Source organism: Lepus europaeus, chromosome 11 (genome assembly GCF_033115175.1).
Source record: "Lepus europaeus isolate LE1 chromosome 11, mLepTim1.pri, whole genome shotgun sequence".
NCBI classification, from domain to species: domain Eukaryota; kingdom Metazoa; phylum Chordata; class Mammalia; order Lagomorpha; family Leporidae; genus Lepus; species Lepus europaeus.
In genome coordinates this window covers 35,780,616-35,804,535 of record NC_084837.1, presented here as the reverse complement: position 1 = coordinate 35,804,535, position 23,920 = coordinate 35,780,616, and the positions used below count along the sequence as shown (strand labels likewise).

The 23,920-nt window shown below is 40.3% G+C and overlaps 1 protein-coding gene across 8 annotated transcripts in view; it reads left to right on the top strand.

Annotated features, from left to right (window-relative positions):
* Nucleotides 1-23,920, top strand: part of MIA2 (MIA SH3 domain ER export factor 2) — a 121,736-nt gene that overhangs the window by 49,114 nt on the left and 48,702 nt on the right. For 5 of the 8 annotated variants that reach the window (XM_062205230.1, XM_062205226.1, XM_062205225.1 and 2 more), the window contains 8 exons: nt 10,846-10,914; nt 12,458-12,484; nt 13,038-13,148; nt 13,820-13,891; nt 14,458-14,562; nt 17,447-17,569; nt 19,068-19,188; nt 23,173-23,219. In XM_062205230.1, the coding sequence (XP_062061214.1) occupies nt 10,846-10,914; nt 12,458-12,484; nt 13,038-13,148; nt 13,820-13,891; nt 14,458-14,562; nt 17,447-17,569; nt 19,068-19,188; nt 23,173-23,219 (675 nt within the window). The remainder of the gene's footprint in view (nt 1-10,845; nt 10,915-12,457; nt 12,485-13,037; nt 13,149-13,819; nt 13,892-14,457; nt 14,563-17,446; nt 17,570-19,067; nt 19,189-23,172; nt 23,220-23,920) is intronic. The other 3 variants (XM_062205229.1, XM_062205227.1, XM_062205232.1) reach the window with 1 other exon arrangement.

Genomic DNA, 23,920 nt, shown 5'->3' with positions numbered 1-23,920 from the left:
CCACTTGGATTTCCTTTTTATGAAATTGCCTTCTTACATTGTAATTTTTTAAAAATTTTAAATTAGTTTTTAACAGATTCAGTGTGATATGTAGATAAAATTTATTTTTTTAAAGACATTTATTTATTTGAGAGAGTTACAGAGAGCTCTTCCATTCGCTGGCTCACTCCCCAAATGTCCGCAAAGGCCAGGCCAAAGCCAGGAACCAGGAGCTTCACCTGGGTCTCTCAAGTGGGTGCAGGGGTCCAAGGACTTGGGCCATCCTCCGCTGCTTTTCCCAGGCACATTAGCAGGGGGCTGGATTAGAAGTAGAGCAGGCCGGCGCCGTGGCTCAATAGGCTAATCCTCCGCCTTGTGGCGCCGGCACACTGGGTTCTAGTCCCGGTCGGGGCACCGATCCTGTCCCGGTTGCCCTTCTTCCAGGCCAGCTCTCTGCTGTGGCCAGGGAGTGCAGTGGAGGATGGCCCAAGTCCTTGGGCCCTGCACCCCATGGGAGTCCAGGAGAAGCACCTGGCTCCTGCCATCGGATCAGCGCGGTGCGCCGGCCGCAGCGCGCCTACCGCGGCGGCCATTGGAGGGTGAACCAACGGCAAAAGGAAGCCCTTTCTCTCTGTCTCTCTCTCTCACTGTCCACTCTGCCTGTCAAAAAAAAAAAAAAAAAAAAAAAAAAAAAGAAGTAGAGCAGTCCAGACTTGAACCTACATACTTATGGTGGGATGTTGTGTCACAGGCAGTGGCTTAACCCATTACGCCATAATGCCAGCCTCTGTGGACATAATTCTAAGAACATAATGATATTTCCTTCCTTCTTCCCTTTCCTCCCTTCTCTGGGAGCTGGGACTAGAACCAGTGCCCATATGGGATGCTGGCCCTTCAGGCCAGAGCTTTAACCCGCTGCTCCACAGTGCTGGCCCCAACATTTTTTTTTGACAGGCAGAGTGGACAGTGAGAGAGACAGAGAGAAAGGTCTTCCTTTTGCCGTTGGTTCACCCTCCAGTGGCCACCACGGCCGGTGTGCTGCGGCCGGTGCACCGCGCTGATCCGATGGCAGGAGCCAGGTGCTTCTCCTGGTCTCCCATGGGGTGCAGGGCCCAAGCACTTGGGCCATCCTCCACTGCACTCCCTGGCCACAGCAGAGAGCTGGCCTGGAAGAGGGGCAACCGGGACAGAATCCGGCGCCCCAACCGGGACTAGAACCCGGTGTGCCGGTGCCGCAAGGTGGAGGATTAGCCTATTGAGCCGCGGCGCCGGCCAGCCCCAACATTCTTAACCTTGAAAGACAAAGTTATACAACAAAGTTTTACAAAACTATTTGCAGCAATAGTGATACACATACACACAGAAAATAGTGATACAGATATTTCTTTCTTTGTTCTTTCTTGTTTGTTTTTTAAATTTTTGCTCCCACATATAAGGGAGAACATGTGGTATTTGTCTTTCTGGGTCTGGTTTATTTCACTTAACATGATGTCCTCCAGTTACGTCCATTTTGCTGCAAATGGTAGAATTTCATTCTTTTTTCTACTTTATCCCCATCCTCTCTTTTTTTTTTTTTTTTGAAGATTTATTTATTTACTTGAAAGTGAGAGTTACACAGAGAGAGGAGAGGGAGGGGGGGAGGGAGGGAGGGAGGGAGAGAGAGAGAGAGAGAGAGAGAGACCTTCCATCCGCTGGTTCACTCCCCAGTTGGCCACAACAGCTGGAACTGTGCCAATCTGAAGCTAGGAGCCAGGAGCTTCTTCTGGGTCTCCCACACTGGTGCAGGGACTCAAGGGTTTGGGCCATCTTCTACTGCTATCCCAGGCCACAGCAGAGAGCTGGATTGGACGTAGAGCAGCCGGGACTAGAATCAGCACCCATATGGGATGCCGGCACTACAGGTGGCGGCTTTACACACTAAGCCACAGCGCCGGACCCTGTTGAGTTTTTAAGTTGCTGATACGTTTGGTATATTAATCCTTTGTCAGACAGGTGGTTTGCAAATATTTTTTCCCGTTCTGTTGGATGTCTTTTCACTCTATTGATTATTTCCTTTGCTGTGTGAAAGCTTCTGAGTTTGATATATAGTCCCATTTGTTTAGTTTTGCTTTTGTTACCTGTGTTTTGGGGGTCTTGCTCAACTGGTCATTCCCTACATCAGTGTCTTAGAGTATTTCCCTGTCTTTTCTCCCAGCGACTTCATAGTCTCAGGTCTTATATTTAGGTGTTTGATACATCTTGAGTTGATTTTTCTATGTAGTGAGAGAGATGGATGTAATTTCTTTCTTCTACATGTTTACATCCAGTTTTGCCAGCACCATTTGTTGAAGAGATTATTCATTCTCTACTACAGTATGTTTTGAGAGCACTTTTGTCAAAAATCAGTTGGCTGTATTTACATGGATTAATTTCTAGGCTCTCTATTCTGTTCCATTGACTTATATATAGTTTTTTTTTTTTTTTTTTGCCAGTACTTTTTTTTTTGCCAAACTTTTTTTTTTTTTTTAGATTTTATTTTATTAATTTGAAAGACAAGAGTTACAGAGAGAGAGGTAGAGACAGAGAGAAAGGTCTTCTGTCTGCTGGCTCACTCCCCTGATGGCCGCAATGGCCAGAGCTGCGCCGATCGGGTCTCCCACATGGGTACAGGGACCCAAGGACTTGGGCCATCTTCTACTGTTTTCCCAGGACATAGCAGAGAGCTGGATTGGAAGTGAAGCAGCCGGGTCTCGAACCGGCGCCCACATGGGATGCTGGCACTTCAGGTGGCGGCTTAACCTGCTATGGCACACTGCCGACCCGATTGTTTTTTCTGTAAAGAATGTCATTGGTATTTTGATTAGGATTGCACTGAATCTATAAATCGCTTTAGGTAGTCTAGACATTTTAATGATGTTGATTCTTCCAATCCATGAGCAAGGAATATCTTTCCATTTTTTAATGTCCTTGATGATTTCTTTCATCAATGTTTGATAATTTTCACTGTAGAAATCTTTTACTTCTTGGGTTAAATTTGTTCCTAAATATTTGATTTTTTTTTAGTAACTTATGAATGGGATGCCTTTTCACAATTTTAAAGGTGTGGCTATCTTTACCTTTTTGATAGGTAGGATTTTTTTTCTATTTTTTTAGAAAGGAGTCTTTTCCAATTTATATATCCAATTTTCTCCTTTCTGATGACTTTCATTTTTGTTTTTGCTTAAAGAAATTTTTGTCTACCCAAGGATATGAAGCTATTCTTCTGCATTATTTTTTGGGAAAAATTTTTTACTTTTTCATTTAGTCTTTGTATTAGTTTGCCAGGACTGCCTTAACAAAATACCACTGATTGAGTGCCTGAAACAACAGAAAATTACTTTCTCACAGTTCTAAATTATTTTTAAAATGTCTTGTTTGCTTTGCTGTGCAAAGCTTTTTCAGTTTGAGATAATTTAGTTTTGCTTTTTTAACCTGTGCCTTTGTTGTAGTATCTAAGAAATCATTGCTAAAGCTAATGTCAAGGAGCTTTTTTCCTGTGTTTTCTTTTTAGAGTTTTATGGTTCAGGTATTTTGTTGATATCTTTTAACTGTTTTGAGTTCATTTTTGTGTATGGTGTAAGATAAGGCTCTAATGTAATTTTTTTTCATGTGAAAATTCAATTTTCCTTGCACTATTTATTGAAGAGACCATCCTTTGATGTCTTCTTGTTCCCTTGTTAGAAATTGATTAACTATGCATATCTGAGTTTATTTCTGGTCTCTCTTTTCTGTTACACTGATGAATGAATATTTTATGCAAGTTCCATGCTATTTTCCTTATTATACCTTATATATATATAAGTATATATATATATTTATACATACATACAGACATTATTGTTACTATAGTTTTGTGAAATAATTTTAAATAGGAGCTGTTGCTGTGGCATAATAGGCTAAGCCTCTGCTTGTGGCGCCAGCATCCCATATGGGCGTTGGTTTGTGTCCCGACTGCTGCTTTTTAGATCCAGCTTATGTCCTGGGAAAGCAGTGGACGATGGCCCAAGTGCTTGGGCCCCTGCACCCACTTGGGACACCTGCTCCTGGCTCCTGGTTTTGGATTGGGTCAGCTGCGGCCATTGAGGCTATTTGGGGAGTGAACCAATGGATGGAAGACTTTTCTCCCTGTCTTACCCTCTTTCTGTAACTCTGGCTCTCAAGTAAATAAATAAATATTAAAAATTTAAATAAGACTATGATACCTCTTTCAATATTTTTTTCCTTTTCAGACTTGCTTTGACTGTTTTTGGCCATCTGTGTTTCCATATGAATTTGAGGTTTATTTTTCTTATTTCTGTGTAAAATGTCATTGGGATTTTGATTGGGATTGCATTGGATTTATATATTGCTTTGGTCAGTATGGACATTTAACAATGTTAATTCTAATTAATGAACTTGGAACAATTTGTCTTCAGTTACATTCATCAGTGTTTTATAGCTTTCACTACACAGATCTTTCATCTCCTTGTTTAAATTTATTCCTGTATTTGTTTATCTATTCTTGATTCTATCTCAAATGGGGTTTTTAAAATTATTTTTTATTAAAATAGAGAACAGATTTCATGTAGTTCATAAATACAGTTCTAAGAATATAGGGGCTGGTGCTGTGGCGTAGTGGGTAAAGCCACCACTTGCAGTGCCGGTATCCCATATGGGTGCCATTTTGAGTCCTGGCTGTTGCACTTCCAATCCAGCTCTCTGCTATGGCCTGGGAAAGCAGTAGAAGATGGCCCAATCCCATAGTTTCTTTATCCAGTCTTTAGTTGACAGATGTTTGGGTTGATTCTATATGTTAGCTGTTGTGAATTGAGCTGCAGTGAACATGGGGGTTCAGATAACTCTTTCATATGCTGATTTCCTTTCCCTTGGGTAGATTCCCAGGAGAGGAATGGCTGGGTTATATGGTAGGTCTATATTCGGATTTCTGAGGTATCTTCATACTGTCTTCCACAGTGGCTGTACCAGTTTACATTCCCACCAACAGTGGCATAGGGTACCCTTTTCTCCACATCCTTGCCAGCATTTGTTGTTTGTCAATTTCTATATGAAAGCCATTCTAGCAAGAGTGAGGTGAAACCTCCTTGTGGTTTTGATTTGCATTTCCCTGAGGGAAGTGGCATCTTAACCACTGTGCAAAAAACCTGCCCTTGCCATGCTGACTTTGTAGCATGCAGCTTTACTCAGTTTGCTTATTAGTCCCAACAGTTTTTCGATGGAGTCTTTGGGGTTTTATATAGAGGATCATGCTATCTGTAAATAAAGATAATTTTGCTCCTTTCTTCCTGACTTGAATAGATTTTACTTTTCTTGTCTGATTTCTCTTGATAGTAATTCTGTGTTAGCTGGAAGTGATGCGAGTGAGAGTGAGCATCCTTGCCTTTTACCACTTTCTCCCCACTGATTATGATGTTAGCTGTGGAGTTTTCATAAGTAGTCTCTGTTATGTTAAGAAGCTTTCTATAGTGAAGCTGTTAAAAGAGTTTTTGTTCAGAGATGCTGAACTTTTTGAGCGTCAACTGACATAAAAATGTGGTTTTTATTTTTCAGTTTGTTAAAGTGATGCATTCCATTGATTGATTTGTATGTGTTAAACTAGCTTTGCATGTTAGGTGTAAATCTCACTTGATCATGACGTTTAACCTTTTTGATGTGTTGTTGAATTAAATTTGCTGATATTTTGAGGATTTTTTTCACCGGTGTCTATCAGATATACTGATTTTTTCTTTTGATGTCTTTTTTTGCCTTGATATCAAGAAAATTTTGACTCCATAAAATGTTAAGAAATATTTCCTCTAGCTCTGTTATTGGGGAAAATTCAAGGAAGTATTGATATTAATTCTTTGAATTCAGTTGTGAAGACTTGTAGGCTTTTCTTTGGAGATCAGATTACCTTAACAAGAGGTTGAATTGTTAAGCCTCAGTTCAAAAGATTTGTCTGTTTCAGGTTTAGACTTTTTATTTATTTATTTTTGTAATTTTGGTTGGTATTAGTTTCATATTGCTCTGTAACAGGTTGCTACAAACTTATGCATCTGGGAAAGCAGCAAAAGGTGGCCCACCTGCTTGCGCCCTTGTACCTATGTGGGAGACCCTGGATGAAACTCCTGGCTTCCACCTGTACTATCCACTGTGGTCATTTGGAGGAGTGAACCACTGGTTGGAAGATTTCACCCTTTCTCTCTGTCTCTGTAACTCTTTCAAATAAATAAATACATTTTTAAAGGTCTGGCGCTGTTGCACATCAGGTTAAAGCCTTGGCCTGTAGCACAGCATACCGTATGGGTGATGGTTCCAGTGCCAGCTGCTCTACTTTGATCCAGCCCCCTGCTAATACTCCTGGGAAAGCAGCAGAGGATCACCCAAGTCATTTGGCCCCTGTACCTTTATGGGAGACCTAAAAGCTCCAGCCATTGTAGCCGTTTGGGGAGTGAATCAGTGGATGGAAGACCTCTCTCTCTGTCTCTACCTCTCTCTAACTCTTTCAAATAAATAAGATAAATATTAAAAAAAAATCCTAAAAAAAGAGAAAGAAATGAAAACTGGAGGTCGGAAGCAATGGGCAAAAATTAAGTCATCAGCCAGTCTGTTTATGCTTGCTCCAAGAGAGAATCTGTGCTTTACTTCATTTAGGTTCTAGAGATTGCAAACATACTTTGGCCCATAGCTGCATCGTTAATCTCTGGTTCCATTTTCACATGACTCTGTTTCCTAGTTTTGATTCTCTTACCTATCTCTTGTAAGGGTCACTAGCATTAAATTGAACATACCAGAATAACCTGGATACTCTTGCCATCTCAAGATCCTTAACTTAAGCACTCCTGGAAATTTTGGGGAGTAGGACATAGACACTTTTGGAAGAGTCAGCCATTTAACAGGATCCCGTCCTAATGTGTGAGCTACTTTGGCACATTTTGGAATTTATTTCCTTTTTTTATTTTTTAAAAAAGATTTATTCATTTATTTGAAAGAGAGAGAGAGAGGGAGGTCTTCCATCTGCTGGTTCATTCCCCAGATGGCTGCAACAGCCAGGGATGAGCCAGGCTGAAGCCAGCAGCCAGGAGCTTCATCCACGTCTCCCACGTGAGTGCAGGGGCTCAAGCATTTGAGCTATCGCCTGCTGTTCTCCTAGGCCACTAGCAGCTGGGACTCCAGACTGCTTTATCTGCTATACCACAATGTTGGCCCTCTATTTTTTTTTTTTTAAGGCCCTCATAATCCACTGGTCTTTTTAAAAAAAGTTTTTTTAAAAAAATTTTTATTTGAGAGACAGAGACACACAGACACAGACAGATCTTCCATTCATTGCTTTGCTCTCCAAATGCCCACAATAGCTGGCACTGACCAGTCTGAAGCCAGGACACCAAGACTCAGTCTGGTTCTCCCAGTGAGGTCCCTAGTACTTGAGCCATCACTTGCTGCCTGCCATGGTGCACATTAGTAGGAAGCTAGAATCGGAGCAAGGACTCCATGCAGGTTTGGGATGCTGGAGTGCCAGGCAATACCTTAACTGATGCTTACATCCTAGACTTACCTTTTAAGGATTCCCTCTTTTTTTTTTTCTTCTAAATTATCACTGTTTCAGTAACTCTGAGAGGTCTTCAGGCAGATCCTGGTTTTGTGGTAATTTGTCAGTCTCTTTTTGTTGTTAGTAGGAAGCCTGATCCAAAAACTAACCTCTTCTTCAATTTAATCACATAAAAAAGACTTATTTATTTATTTATTCATTCATTCATTCATTCATTCATTCATTTGAAGAGCAGAGAGAAGGAAAGACACTGATGTTTTTAATAAAAGATTTGTTTATTGGTGCTGGTGCTGTGGTGTAGAAGGTTAAGTATCTGCCTGCAGTGCTGGCATTCCATGTGGGCACTGGTTTGAGTCCCAGCTGCTCCACTTCTGATCTAGCTCCCTGCTGATGGCCTGGGAAAGCAGCAGAAGGTGGCCCAACTGCTTGGGCCCCAGCACCCATGTGACAAACCTGGAAGAAGCTCCTGGGTCCTAGCCTTGATATGGCCCAGCCCTGGACATTATAGCCATTTGGGAGTGAACCAGTGGGTGGATGATGTCTCTCTTTCTGACTCTGCCTCTCCTTCTTTAAGATTTACTTATTTATTTTAAAAGATTTATTTATTTATTTGAAAGAGTTACACAGAGAGAGGTCTCTCATCCACTGGTTCATTCCCTAATTTTCCACAGTGGGTGGAGCTGCACCGATCTGAAACCAGGAGCCAGGAGCTTCCTCTGGTCTTCTGATGTGAGTGCAGGGGTCCAAGGACTTGGGCCATCTTCTACTGCTTTCCTAGGCCATAGCAGAGATCTGGATCAGAAGTGTAGCAGCTGGAACTTGAATTGGCATCCATATGGGATGCTGGCACTGCAGGTGGCAGCTTTATCTGCTATGCCACAGCGCCGGCCCAAGCTTTATTTATTTATTTGAAAGTCAGAGTTACAGAGAGTGACTGGGAGAGACAGAGACAGAGACAGAGACAGAGAGAGAGAGAGAGAGAGAGAGAGAGATCTTCCATTTGCTGGTTCACTCCCTAAGTGGTCACAATGGCCAGAGCTGAGCCTATCCAAACTGGTACTTGAACTGGTGCTCATGTGGGATCCTGGCACCACAGGTGGTGATTTAACCAGTTGCTCCACAATACTAGCCCCATTTTTAAAAATTAAGTATTGGAGTAAGTGCATTTTGCCAAATCTTACGGCACTGTATATTTTATTATACTTATTTCTTCTTTTTTAAAGATTTATTTATTTATTTGAAAGGCAGAGTTAGAGAGAGAGAGAGGGAGGGAGGGAGGAAGGGAGGGAGGGAGGTCTTCCATCTGCTGGTTCATTCCCCAAATAGCCACAATGGCCGGAGTGGGGCTGTTCCGAAACCAGGAGCTTGGAGCTTCTTCTGGGTTTCCCACATAAGTTCAGGAGCCCAAGGGCTTGGGTCGTCTTCTACTGCTTTCCCAGGCCATAGCAGGGAGCTGGATTGGAAGTGGAGCAGCAAGAACTTGGAACTGGTACCTGTATGGGATGCCGGCACTGCAGGTGGAGGCTTTACCTGCTACTCCACAGCGCTGGCCCCTATACTTATTTTTTCACTTGGTGATGATTTATCTCTATCTTTTAAGGATTTTATTTTTTATTTTTCCCTACTTTGTTATTTATTGTGTGCTATTAATTATAAGTGAAAGTTTCTGATGACTAGTTATAGATTTCTGTTTAGTGAACAGGCTCAAAGAAGAGATTTTCTTATTAGGATAATAGACAAATTACATGTGAATATACTTTTTTGGACAAATCTTTGAATAATACTTCATACATTAGGATTTTTGTCATCAGAAAATTTAGTAAAGAATGCTAATAGCAATTGTAAACCTGTGTTCTCTTAAGAAGCAGACTTTGGACAACTTTTTTAGTCTTAGTGTGAAGTTCTGCCATTAATTGCCTGAGCTTGTGGTTTATGATGGTTAGCAGCATTGGGGCTTGGTTTGTAATAGTGATCAGATTTGAAGACCTTAAAGCCAAATAATCCAAGTAAATTTAACATATGTGTGGAAATAGATTTTGTCTGCTTCACATGCATCTGTCGGTTGCAAGTGCAAACAGAGGAGCACCACATGTTGATAAGATTTGATGATCCTTTATTGTCAGCAGTGGAGAGCTGGCTCATGCTCTAAAGAACTCTTGACCCTGAAGCTCAAAGCAACAGGGTTTATAAAGGCAAAAACCACAATGAGGTGTGTATGTGGGGGAGAACACATGGTTGCTAGGAACAGGGAAGAATAAATGGTTATTAGGGTCAAGCTGACCTAAGGCCTAATATCAGTTACAATCTTGACAATAGAAAAATTACAATCTTAACATTAATCCAGGTGTAGCCTATCTGTTTTAAGTTTGAGGGCGTTTCTATGCTCTGCCAAGTGGGTTGCAGTGTACTGTTGTTGTATGAGTACTGTTACTGTCCGAGTTTTAAATCATAGTTTCAGACCAGAGTCTCATGGTGGGGGGGTGCTTTTTCAAGGTATAGTCTCTAGTGCTCTAAAATAGAGTCCCTACTGTCAAGGTATTACTTCATACCCAGAGAAAAGTTGGGATAAAAGTATAGTTTGGGGCTGGTGTTGTGGCGCAGCAGGTTAAGCCGCCACCTGTGACGCTGGCATTCCATATGGGTGTCTGTCTGAGATTTGGCTGTTCTACCTTTGATCCAGCTCCCTGCTAATGTACCTGTGATAGTAGCCAAAGGTGACCCAAGTTTTTGGGCCCCTGAAGCTGGTGGGAGACTATGATGGAGTTCCTAGCTCCAGGCTTTGGCCTGGTCATTGCGCCCATTTGGAGAGTGAACCAATGGATGGAAAACCTCTCTATTTCTCTCTTTATCTCTCTGTAATTGTACCTTTCAATTAAATAAATAAAATAAATAAATAAATCTTTATTAAAATGATTTTTTTTTAATTTTTTTTTTTTTTTTAATTTTTGACAGGCAGAGTGGACAGTGAGAGAGAGAGAGAGACAGAGAGAAAGGTCTTCCTTTGCCGTTGGTTCACCCTCTAATGGCCGCCGCGGTAGCGCGCTGCGGCCGGCGCACCGCGCTGTTCCGATGGCAGGAGCCAGGTGCTTATCCTGGTCTCCCATGGGGTGCAGGGCCCAAGGACTTGGGCCATCCTCCACTGCACTCCCTGGCCACAGCAGAGAGCTGGCCTGGAAGAGGGGCAACCGGGACAGGATCGGTGCCCCGACCGGGACTAGAACCCGGTGTGCCGGCGCCGTAAGGCGGAGGATTAGCCTGTTGAGCCACGGTGCCGGCTATTAAAATGATTTATACTTTGTACTCACAGTGTTGATTTGTTTCAGTATGAAGGCGTAGAGACACATTTGAAGGATGCCAGCTTTGAAGAGTCAACAGAAGTACAAAGTTTGGAGGTAAAAAATCCAAATGGCATAATCTTAAAAGCTGGGACAAGGATTGTCACTGACTAATATAAACTTTAACAATAATATGTTATCTCAAAACTAAGTATTTCAAATAAATGTGAAAAAATATCTCTAGATGTTGAAACTTAAAAATAATCAAACATTGGAAATAGATCATTAGATAGCATAAAATATTGTGAAAATTTGAGCACTTATTGCTGCATGTTTTGAGTGAGGCATATTCAGTTCACTGGAATTTTATTACTCTGTAGAAGCTGTTTGTACTTCCTGTGAATTTCATGAAGGTGACCTTTCCTTTTTTTTGGCTAAATTTACTCCAGAAAGAGACATGGGATTCATGTTAACAAATTTAGGATTAGTGGCAGCAATAAATTACCTAAATTGTGACAGTATTTGCCTTTACCTAATCTCCAGAATATTAGGAGTTATTTAAAATTAGATCAAAAGTTTACATTATTAAGTAATGGCATGCTGCTAAGTGTTTAACAACTGGCTCTCTAAAAAAACATTTGCCAAGTTCTGTGGTGTAAATGCTCCCACCATATCGAATCTCAAGCTATCAACATGAGGGTCCTGAGTGAGGAGTTTCCTTGTCAGTCGACTTTCCTGATTCAACTCTTTGTAAGGAAGGAAAACATTACTTTTTAGCTAAATTAAGACAGCTCAGGGTGAGTGATTGGAGTATCTCGCTACTGTTTAAAGGTGGAAGTGTGAAAAACAGTAGTGACAAAAGACAGAAGGAGCCTACTTCATGCAAAATTAAATTAGAGAATGGTAGACATTTTACTTTGTTGTATAGGTTCAGTTCCATTTAGCAGTTTTTAATCACTGATGTCTGTAGTCATCAGACTGTCTTATTTGTCATGATTCAGAATTTCTTTGTGGAGTCTAAATTTATTATTCTCTTTTTTCTTCATTTGCTACCTAATAATATCTTCAAGAATTTGTTGAACATCTTCTGTTTCATTTGATGACACTTTTCATTTGATCTTAGCCAAAAGGCTGAGAAGCAGTGTTGATACTTTTAAAATTAGTGTCCTAGTAGTAATTGATTAATAGTTTGATAAATAAAAAAGAATTTTAGAAGGCATTTGGAATGCTAACAGAGGAGGAAAAGCTGGGTAGCAAATATATTTACTTAACCTTGGTGGTATTGTAGATAAAATGAAAGATACCAACTTGTTACCAAGGCAGAACATTTATATAACCTAGGAGTAAAATTAACTAACTGAATATTTGGGAAAATTTTCTTTAATTTTAGTAATTTAAAAAACATAGTATTTATTTTCAAGAATAGTAATCATAATTGAATACAAAATATGTGACAAAAGTTTTAAAAATTTAGTACTTGAATCTGTAGGTAAAATCAAACCAATAGAGTAATTCTGATTCAGATCTATATAAATAGCCACATTTGGGGAAATATGTAAAAAGAAGTATTTTTTTAAACCACTGTATTATATTTATTTTGCTTTTATTTTTGCTTACATTAAATTCTTTGAATCTTTTAATCTTTTTTGTTTTAAACAAGTTTGTTGAAGGATCACAAATATCAGAGGTATGTTTATTATAGTATTTAAAATCCAGTTGGAATAATCCAATAATTAATCACTTTAAATTAAAAAATTGCACAAAATATGTCTTAATTCAATATCAAATATTAAGAAGCAATCTTGATTGATTTTTTAGTTTATTCTTGATGTTATTATGTTATTAATTACTTTAATTAGGTCATTTTCCTTTTTTTTTTATAATGCTGTAGAGGAGAGGTTGGCAAACTGTACTCAATGGGTTCTCCACCTGTTTTCATTAAAAAATAATTATATTGTAGTTCAACCATGCTCATTCATTTAGTATTATCTGTTTCTCTTTACTACATCATGGATGAATAGTTGTGACAAAGACTGTGTGATCTGCAAACCTGAAATGTCCACTTTCTGACTCTGAAGAAGTTTGCTGGACCCTGCTAGAATTGCTGATATTTTAATGTTATAAAAATAAGCAAAATCTATAAACTAAACTTATAGTACATTTGTTTGATTGTACTCATCTGACTTACTCTAACTAAAAATTCCTATGTCTATGTTACAAATTTGGCTTTTTTTTTTCAGGCAACCCATGAAAAGCTGGACAGCTTCAAATCTAAGCTTGAGGATGAAGTACTCTTTTTAGAAAAACAGTTAGAAGAGGAGAAATCTAAACATTCTGAACAAGATGAATTGGTAAGGTTTTTGTACTTGAGGAGAATATAACTAAAAGAATGTTAATGAGGTTTTAAAAAGTAATGATATTGGCTAAAGTATTACATGCACTATACAAAAAGATAAAGAATACAGGAGGCTGTAAAATGGAGAGGACATGTTCCAGATGCATTCTTTTCTCTTCCTAGATGTCACCATGTACAGTTTTTTTTGTTGTTGTTGCAAATTTTGTCTATGTTCATTATCAAAGTAGCTGCTATAAGTAATTTAAGTTGAATAATCACATCTAGAGTGAATAGTTTCCATTATTAAATAGGTAAGGTGTGCTCGGTTCAGCAGCACATATCCTAAGCAGGTATGGTAACAACATGGTTTTGTCTGTTTTAAAGTCCAGTTTAAGGAACATCTTGATGTGTGTGAGGTAACTTAGTAAGATATGATGTTGGTGGACTTATCTTGCGCCTGTGTAACTTAAATGTTATGAAATATCAAAGTTGAGAGGAGATTACTGTGGTTAAGTAGCTTTCAAATAAAATCACTTCTAACATATGGCTAAATAAATGAGGTTTCTTAAGTTGAGCCCTCACTTCAGCAACAAGTCTAAAGTTAACAATAGATTTAACATATATGACATCTTGGAAACTGGAGGGATTTAGTAAATAGTTACTTATTGACTGATACTTTCTTTCCAGATGGCAGATATTTCAAAAAGGGTACAGTCCCTAGAAGATGAATCAAAAACCCTCAAATCACAAGTAGCTGAAGTAAGTTGAATTTGTTTAATATTTGTGGGTCTGTTGCTTTTGAAAATAATAAAATTTTGTTTTTTTTATTATTAAGGAATAATATATAATGTTAGGATCTGAGATATAGAGGATCTTAAATTTGTATTTTTTCATGAGGTATTTCAGAAAAGTTTATTCTAATACTAGATAGATATTTGTTGAGCTATTGCTATATACTGAGCACCATGGAAGGTGCTTTGCACTTAATATGTTAAGATAAGAAAATGCTCATGGATTTTAAATTTTAGTAGAGGAGATACAGAATAAATAGTTAGCAAAATTCTCTGTATAGAACGTAGACATTGACAACAGGTTAAATTGTTTGTCTCAGGTCACATGGCAAGTTCATGGCGGAGCCAGGTGCATACCCTGACTCTAGGCTGCCTTTGTTCCTGCTGTTCTGTGCTGCCTCTGCTGGAATATTACTGTTGTGTTGGCAAATTGTGCATGCTTTAGCTTTTGTCTAGTTCTATGCTCTAGGGAGTATGTGAAGATGAGCTACTGTATTAAATTAATTGTTACAAACTTACTGTTTTTTTACTTAGGCCAAAACAACCTTCAAAATATTTCAAATGAATGAAGAACGACTTAAGATAGCAATAAAAGATGCTTTGAATGAAAATTCCCAACTTCAGGAAAGCCAGAAACAGGTTTGTACTCTACAGGGACTCTAACCTGTGAATATGTAATTAGAAGTGTTCTGGGCATTCTCATGACTGACCCATGTTAGGAGCAAGAGTAGATTTTTCCTGGTTAGCATCAGAGCAGGGCAGTTCTGTAGCATACTAACAGGTGTCTGTTTTGTACAGGATGCACAAGTGTATTCTTCTGGTACTCTCTTACCCCAGGAGTGAAAGTAAGCCAGGACATTCTGCACTTGGACGATCATTGGCAGATAGCATTTAGCACTCACTTCTTATCTGGGCTCTAAAGACAGAAGTAGTTCTAGAGGCGATCAAATGAGAATTTAACTTTTATCATTTTCCTTCCCCAAAATATGGGCAACTCCCACTCATCCACATATATTTCCTTTCATTCTGTTCTCCCAGCAAAGTTACAATTTTTCAGTGGGAAAAATTTTCAATGATTGCATTGTTATGATGCTCTAAATATTGTATCTGGTTCACGGGATATGTTCTGATTACATGATCTGTGTTATCTGGCATTTTATTTTCTCTGACATTAATAATTGTTTTGTTTCCTATGTACCTATCCATAATTTATCTGTATACTGTCTTCCAGAGATGTAAATCTTTTGTAAAAGTGTATTTATTTGAGAGAGAGAGGGGGTTCTTATCTGCTAGTTCACTCCCCAAATATTTGGAATGGTCAGGGCAGAGCCAGACCTAAGCTGGGTGAAGGGACTTAATCTTGGTCTGCCATGTGGGTGGCAGGGATCCAGCTGTTTGAACCATCACCTACTGACCGCCAGGGTGCACATTATTGGGAAGCAGGAATCCGGGTGGGTCAGGGACTTGAATTTGTCTACTCCAATAAGGGATGTGAATGTGGGAAGTTGTGCCTTTACCTGCTGTGCCAAATACTCATGGCAGTTCTCCTTTCTTTCTTTTTTTTTTTTTTTTACACAAGGTACAAAGGCTTTATTGGGGGCGCAGGGCTGGTCGAAGAGGCCGAATCCCATGTTGTCGTCCGACTCCTTGGACTCCTCCTTCTTCTCCTCCTTTTTCTCCTTTTTAAATTTTTGACAGGCAGAGTGGACAGTGAGAGAGAGAGACAGAGAGAAAGGTCTTCCTTTTGCCGTTGGTTCACCCTCCAATGGCCGCCGCGGTTGGCGTGCTGCGGCCGGCGCACCATGCTGATCCGAAGGCAGGAGCTAGGTGCTTCTCCTGGTCTCCCATGGGGTGCAGGGCACAAGCACTTGGGCCATCCTCCACTGCACTCCCTGGCCACAGCAGAGAGCTGGCCTGGAAGAGGGGCAACCGGGACAGGATCGGTGCCCCGACCGGGACTAGAACCCGGTGTGCCGGCGCCACAAGGTGGAGGATTAGCCTATTGAGCCGCGGCGCCGGCTGTGTTCTCCTTTTTTTCAGTCCTCTTATACCTTATATACCTTGAGTCTTCAGATCATGGGCTTTTTTTTGGGTGTTATCGAATCAACCTGCTTTTGGGCTTTCTCATCTTCTGGCTCAGATTTTAGCCCTCTGTTGTCTCCTGAGTCTATTACCATTTCCATCACTTTCCATTTTCTGTTTTACAGTCATCTTTGCCTCATATCCTGTTCTCTCTTTCCTGTGGGTTTATGTCTTAAAAAAAAAAAAACTTTTTTGTCATCTTCGTGTCAGGAGAAAGTGATGGTAAACCCAGTGGGTTTTTTTTTTATTTTTTTTAATTTTTTTGACAGGCAGAGTGGATAGTGAGAGAGAGAGACAGAGAGAAAGGTCTTCCTTTTTGCCGTTGGTTCACCCTCCAATGGCCGCTGCGGCCGGCGCATCTCGCTGGTCCGAAGGCAGGAGCCAGGTGCTTCTCCTGGTCTCCCATGCGGGTGCAGGGCCCAAGCACTTGGGCCATCCTCCACTGCCTTCCCGGGCCATAGCAGAGAGCTGGCCTGGAAGAGGGGCAACCGGGACTAGAACCCAGCACCCATATGGGATGCCGACGCCACAGGCGGAGGATTAACCAAGTGAGCCGCGGCGCCGGCCCCGAAGACTAAATAATTTTTTTAAAAAAGATTATTTGAAAGGCAGGGTTAGAAGGAGAGACAGAGCATTTATCATCTGGTTCATTCCCAAATGGCCACAATGACCAGGGCTGGGCCAGGAGGAAACTAGTGGCTAAGAGCTTCCTCTGGATCTTTCACATGGGTGGCAAGGTCACAGGGGCTTGGGCCGTCTTCTGCTATTTTCCCAGGCACATTAGCAGGGAGCTGAGTCGGACGGAGGTGGAGCAGCTGGGACTTGAACCAGCATGTGTATGGGATGCCAGTGCTGTAGCTGATGTCTTAAATTGCTGAGCCACTGTGCTGGCCCTGAAGACTAAATAAATTTAGGCTTTTCTTTCATACATATGGATCATTTCTTTTGTGGATTATCTGTGTAGTTATTTTTTGGCCTACTTTTCTTATTGCCTTTTTTTCAAATATTTTTTTGACGGGCAGAGTAGCAGATAAAGGGAAAAAAGGAGAGAAAGAGAAAGAAATGAGGGATTTTCAGACCATTCATGAAAAAATGTGTATTATGAAAAAACTGTGCATGGATTTCAAAGGATTCTTATTTTTGCAACAAGATAAACTCATCTTTTAGTTGTTGTCCACAAACTTTTTGAAATACCTGTGTATATGTCTCAGAAAACCTTTTATTTGATGTAAATCTATTATGTAAATCAGTTGAAGAATATTTAAGTTTCTATTATTTTATACTACCTGTTTTGAAAGGTCTTTGAAACAGAAGCCATGTCTTTTTTTTTTTTTTTAAGTAGCAGAATGTAATGCCTGTTAATGATATATCCTGCTGTGTAAATACAGTCGTGTATGTATAAGTATGATAAGCTGAATTGCATTTTTTGTTTCAATTTCAGCTTTCACAAGAAGCTGAAATATGGAAAGAAAAAGTGAATGAACTTAATAAACAGAAAGTAGCGTTTGAAGACACTAAAGTACAGGCAGAACAAGTTCTAAATGATAAAGAAGATCACATCAAAGTAAGTGACTGCTGGTTTGTGTGACTGAGTTGGCTAGAATTTCTGAAACAAAAGAAAAAAAGATTTCCAAACAAATCTTTGTTATGCCAAATTAAGAATAAAATTCATAGACTGGAATCTTGAAAACATTATTAGTGGCATATAGCTGGTCCTCTGCACCCTCAGGTTCCATATCTGTGGATTCAACCAACTATGGACCAGAAATACCTGAAAAAAAAGTGTTGTGTCTGAACATGTACAGATTCTTTTTCTTGTCATTATTAACTAATCAGTATAGTATAGCAACTATTTTTTCTTGTCATTATTCTCTAAAATATAGTGTAACTATTTCCATGACATTTACAATTATTATGTATTATTATAAGTGTAGAGCTGATTTAAAGTATTTGGGAAGATATGTGTAGATTGTATGTAAATACTGCACCATTGTATTTAAGAGACTTGAGCATCTGTGGATTTTGGCATGTATGGGTGGGATGGGTTGTTCTTGGAACCTGTCCCTGGCAGATACCAAGTGACAAGGGTATTGTTTGATTTCTTCCCTAATCTTAATGATCAAAAGAGCTAGGGATGCTTCCTAAATAGAACTAGAGTGAGACACTAACCTTGCACTCTGCTCAAAGCTGTAGACCCTGTTATTTGTGCCCGGAATTCTTTTTTTTTTTTTTTTTTTTACAGGCAGAGTGGACAGTGAGAGAGAGAGACAGAGAGAAAGGTCTTCCTTTTTGCCATTGGTTCACCCTCCAATGGCCGCTGCGGCAGGCGCGCTGTGGCAGGCGCACCACACTAATCCGAAGGCAGGAGCCAGGTGCTTCTCCTGGTCTCCCTTGCGGGTGCAGGGCCCAAGGACTTGGGCCATCCTCCACTGCACTCCCTGGCCATAGCAGAGAGTTGGCCTGGAAGAGGGGCAACCGGGACAGAATCCGGCATCCCGACCGAGACTAGAACCCGGTGTGCCGGTGCCGCAAGGTGGAGGATTAGCCTATTGAGCCACGGCGCAGTGTGCCTGGAATTCTAAAAAGAGTGAGGAGATTGTAAGGGGATAATTGTAGAATAGGATACATTTTTAGTCTCACCAGAGCAATATATGGCACAGTCATTTAAATTTTTTTATAGTGTTAGGAAATCTTTCTTTATCCAAGGAAATTAAAAGAAAAAAAAAACACTATTGGAAAACCTCTAATGTTTTACTTTAGATTCTCTCTCTCTCTTTTTTTAAGATTTATTTATTTATTTGAAAGTCAGAGTTACGTAGAGAAGTTACATAGAGGCAGAGAGAGAGGGAGAGAGAGAGTGGCCACTTGGGGATTGAACCAGTGGATGGATGACTACTTCTCTTTCTCTCTGTCTCCCTCTTTCTTTGTTTCTTTGCTTTTCAAATAAATAAGTAAGTAAATAAGTAAGTCAATAAATAAATCTTAAGATAAAAGAAACTGTAAAGCTATTAGTATAAGTCATTACCCTCTCTTTTTGTTTGATTTCTTTGCTAAACATCAAGTCTCTGACTGAACGCTTGCTAAAGATGAAGGATTGGGCTGCCATTCTGGGAGAAGACATAACAGATGATGACAATGTGGAACTGGAAATGAAGAGTGAATCAGAAAATGGTGCTCATTTAGGTATTAAGTTGTGATTGATCCTCTTTTGATAAAATTGTGATAGCTCATCTGTTTTTTGTTACCTGTATGGACCATGTTCTTGATGTGCTTTGGCACATTTTTTTCCCCCAAAGAAACCTTTTACTTAATGAGTACAAATTTCATAAGTATGACTTTAGAAATATAGTGATTCTTCCAGCCATACCCACCCTCCCACCCCTACTCTCTCACCCTAACTCCCCCTTCCTCTCCCATTTTCATTCTCCATTAAGATTTCATTTTCAATTAACTTTATACAAAGAGGACCAACTCTATACTAAGTAAAGATTTCAACGGTTTGCACACACATACACACAGACATAAAACTGTTTGAGAACAAGTTTTACAGTTAATTCTCATAATACAAACTTATTGAGGATAGAAGTCCTGCATGGGAAGTAAGTACACAGTGACTCCTGTAGTTAATTTAACAATTAGCACTCTTATGTATGACATCAGTGATCACCCGAGGCTCTGGAAAGGAGCTTCCATGGCTGTGGAAGCCTTTTGAATCCACAGGCTCTGTCAGTATTTAGACAAGGCCATAAGCAAAGTAGAAGTTCTCTCCTCCCTTCAGAGAAAAGTACCTCCTTATTTGATGGCTACTTCTTTCCACTGGGGTCTCTCTCACAGAGATCCTTCATGTAAGACATTCTTTTTGCCACAGTATCTTGGCTTTCCATGTCTGAAATGCTCTCCTGGGCTTTTCAGCCAGACCAGAATGCCTTAAGGGCTGATTTTGAGGTCAGGGTACTATTTAAAGCATTTGTCATTCTATGGGTCTGCTGTGTGGACTGCTTCCCATGTTGCAACATTCTCTCCTTTTTAATTCTATTATTAGTACCAGACATTGATCTTATTTATATGATCCCTTTAACACTTAATCCTATCTATACAATCACTTTAACACTTAATATGGCCTTTTTTTTTTTTTTTTTTTTTCCAGGCAGAGTTAGACAGTGAGTGAGACAGAGACAGAGAGAAAGGTCTTCCTTTCTGTTTGTTCACTCCCAAGATGGCTGCTATGGCCGGTGTGCTACGGCTGGTGCACTGCGGCTGTCGTGCTGAACTGATCTGAAGCCAGGAGCCAGGTGCTTCCTCCTGGTCTCCCATGCGGGTGCAGGGCCCAAGCACTTGGGCCATCCTCCACTGCCTTCCCGGGCCACAACAGAGAGCTGGACTGGAAGAGGAGCAGCCGGGACAGAATCTGGCGCCCTGACTGGGACTAGAACCCGGGGTGCCGGCGCCACAGGCGGAGGATTAGTCAAGTGAGCTGTGGTTCTGGCCAGTATCATCATTTTAACACTTAAGGTGGCATTTTTACCGTGCAGCTTAATGGGATATGGGGTGAGCTTTGGCACGTTGGTAACACTGTGTCACTGTCTCACCATCCCATTATCGTCAGCTGGAATACCACCAGTAAATCACTTCAGCTCCTCAGATAGACCTCAAGCCTCGTTTTCTTCTGTTCTCCTCTTAGATGACGTGTATCTTCCTTCAACACCCTTGCATTGTATTGTAATCATTTCAGTGCTGTGTAAGCTAATCAAATGGCTAGGAGACTAGTTTGAAAAATGAGTGTTATGTAAATCAGTAGTTCATAGATCAAGATGCTTTTTATTGCTTTCATCAGATGTTTGTACTGATTTTTGGCCATCACAAATGATTCTTGTCATTGCTGATTGTGATCTGGACTTGCCAAAAGTTAGATTAACTGAAGCCACTTCACTATGTTCTTAAATCAGTTCTGTTGACCTTTTAAAAAAAGACTTTTTTTGGGGGCTGGCATTGTGGCACAGAGTTTTTAGCTGCTGCCTATGATGCTGGTATCCAATGTGAGTGTTTGGTTGAGTGCTGGCTACCCCACTTCCTTTTTTTTTTTTTTTTTTTTAAATTTTTTTATTTTTGACAGGCAGAGTGGATAGTGAGAGAGAGACAGAGAGAAAGGTCTTCCTTTTGCCGTTGGTTCACCCTCCAATGGCCGCCGCGGTAGCGCACTGCGGCCGGCGCACTGTGCTGATCCGATGGCAGGAGCCAGGTGCTTATCCTGGTCTCCCATGGGGTGCAGGGCCCAAGCACTTGGGCCATCCTCCACTGCACTCCCTGGCCACAGCAGAGAGCTGGCCTGGAAGAGGGGCAACCGGGACAGGATCGGTGCCCCGACCGGGACTAGAACCCGGTGTGCCGGCGCCGCAAGGCGGAGGATTAGCCTAGTGAGCCGCGGCGCCGGCCCTACCCCACTGCCTATACAGCTTCCTACTAATGCACCTGGGGAGGTAGTGGAAGATGGAAGAACTTGACGATTTTTATTATTATTTTAAGTTTTTATTTATTTATTTGAAATGCAGAGTGATAGGAAGAGAGAGACAGAGATAGAGAGATCACTCCCCAAATGATATTATCAGCTAGGGCTGGGTCAGGCTGAAGCCTAGAGCCAGGGACTCCATCCAGGCCTCCCAAGTGGTTAGCAGGAACCCAAGTACTTGAACCATTGATGCCTACCCGGTGCATTAGCAGGAACCTGAATGGAAAGTGGAGGCAGAACTTGATTCCAGGAACTCTGATACAGGATTTGAGTATCCCAAGTGGTGACTTAACCTGTTAGGTTGTAGTGCTTGTCCCAAGATGTGTGCTTTTGAAATTTTTTTCATGATAGCATTAATATGTTGAGAGAAAACTACTTCTCACAGTAAATATATACAGTAAATCCCCCTTATGGGAAGGGGCTATTTTCCAATACCTCAAACCTGAAACTGTGACTTTTACCAAGCCCTCATATATTCTATTTCTTTTCCTATACTTGGATACCTATAATAAAGTTTATTTTATGGGTTGGGCACAGTAAGAGATTAATAATAAATGATAATAAAACAGAATAATTATAATATTTTATAATAAAACTTATGTGACGTTGATCTCTTGCATGGTATAGCAGTCAATCTCATAAATGAGATAGTTACTAAACAATTAATGGATGGATAGTATATATACTGGATTCATTGGACAAAGAAATGATTTGCATCTTGCACAGAAAGGAGCAGTATAGCATGAAGTTTCATTTAAGCAGTAAGAGCAGCACATAATTTAAGACTCACAAATTGTTTAATTCTGGGATTTTTCCAATTAATATTTTTGGACTGTGGTTGACAACAGATAACTGAAAGCACAGAAAATGAAACTGTGGATCTGGAGAGACTTGTAAAGTTTCATTTGTACTTTTTCACTTCTACTTTATCATGTAAGAAATAATTCTTTTTCTTTTTTTGAATATTTATTTTGAAAGAGTTACAGAGAGAGAGGAAGAGACAGAGAGATGTCTTCCATCCACTGGTTCATTCTCCAGATGACCACAGTGGCTAGCACTGGGCCAGGCCAAAGACAGGAGCTTCATCCAGGTCTCCCCTGTGAGTGGCAGGGGCCCAAACACTTGGGCCACCCTACACTGTTTTTCCCAGGCTCATTAGCAGGGAGCTGGATCAGAAGAGGAGCAGCCAGGACATGAACCAGTGCACATTTGGAATGCCTGGTATTGCAGGCAGTGGCTTTACCTGCTATGCCACATTGCTGGCCACAGAAGTAATTCTTTTTCTAATAGAACTTAAGCTTGTTTAATATTACGTTACTTTAGGTTGCAATTCCTCTCATATTTTAGATGCTATGAGAATTCAAGAATAGTTAAAAGTTTTTGTCTATATTTAGATGAATACTGAATCCTTATTATAACTCTGTCCTTGGAGTTAGTGCTGAAGAATCTTGTTAAATGATTTGGTACTCCCAATGCTTTTATTGTTTAGCTTCCTTGGAGCAGGTCAAGGCCATTCTGCCTTATTCCAAATCTTTATCATAATAAGAAGAGGGATTATAATGCTTTAGTTGAGTGAACTAGTAAAATTGTTTGGATATCTCTTATAGTATTGTACTGTTTTCCCAAATGATTACTTTTTGTTTGTTTGTTTTTCACTATAGATAATCATCCAAAAGGAGCTTTGAAGAAATTGATTCATGCTGCTAAGGTTTGCATTATTACGTAAATATAAAGAATGTGGAAGAAGAAATAGAATGTGGGTGAAACCTTTATGTCCTTAATAACTATTTTGAAAGTTCATTCTATTGTTTATAAGTTTAGTTCAGAGGTGATCAAAATTTTGTTAATTACTTTTTACATATTAACTCTTGAAATTCATAAAATTAGTTTTAGAATTTATCATAATAAAATTTTTTAGATTTGTGTTTTATTTCATACGTCCCATGGTGTATTCTTCTTCTTCTAGTCTTGGTATATTCTTTTTTTTTTTAAGATTTATTTATTTTATTTGAAAGTCGAGTTACACAGAGAGAGAAGGAGAGGCAGAAACAGAGAGAGAGGTCTTCCATCCACCAGCCCACTCTCCAATTGGCCACAACGGCCAGAAGTGCACCAGTCCGAAGCCTGGAGCCATGAGTTTCCTCCGGGTCTCCCACATGGGTGCAGGGGCCCAAGGACTTGGGCCATCTTCCACTGCTTTCCTAGGCCACAGCAGAGAGCTGGTTCAGAAGTGGAGCAGCCGAGACTTGAACCGGCGCCCACTTGGGATGCCAGCACTACAGGCGGTGGCTTTATCCACTACACCACAACACGGTCCCGTCTTGGTATATTCTTGTTCTTAAAGTCCTGTATTCTATTTGAGAAGTGAATACTAGGTTCATTTTCTTCTAGTGTATTCCCTCTGTATTC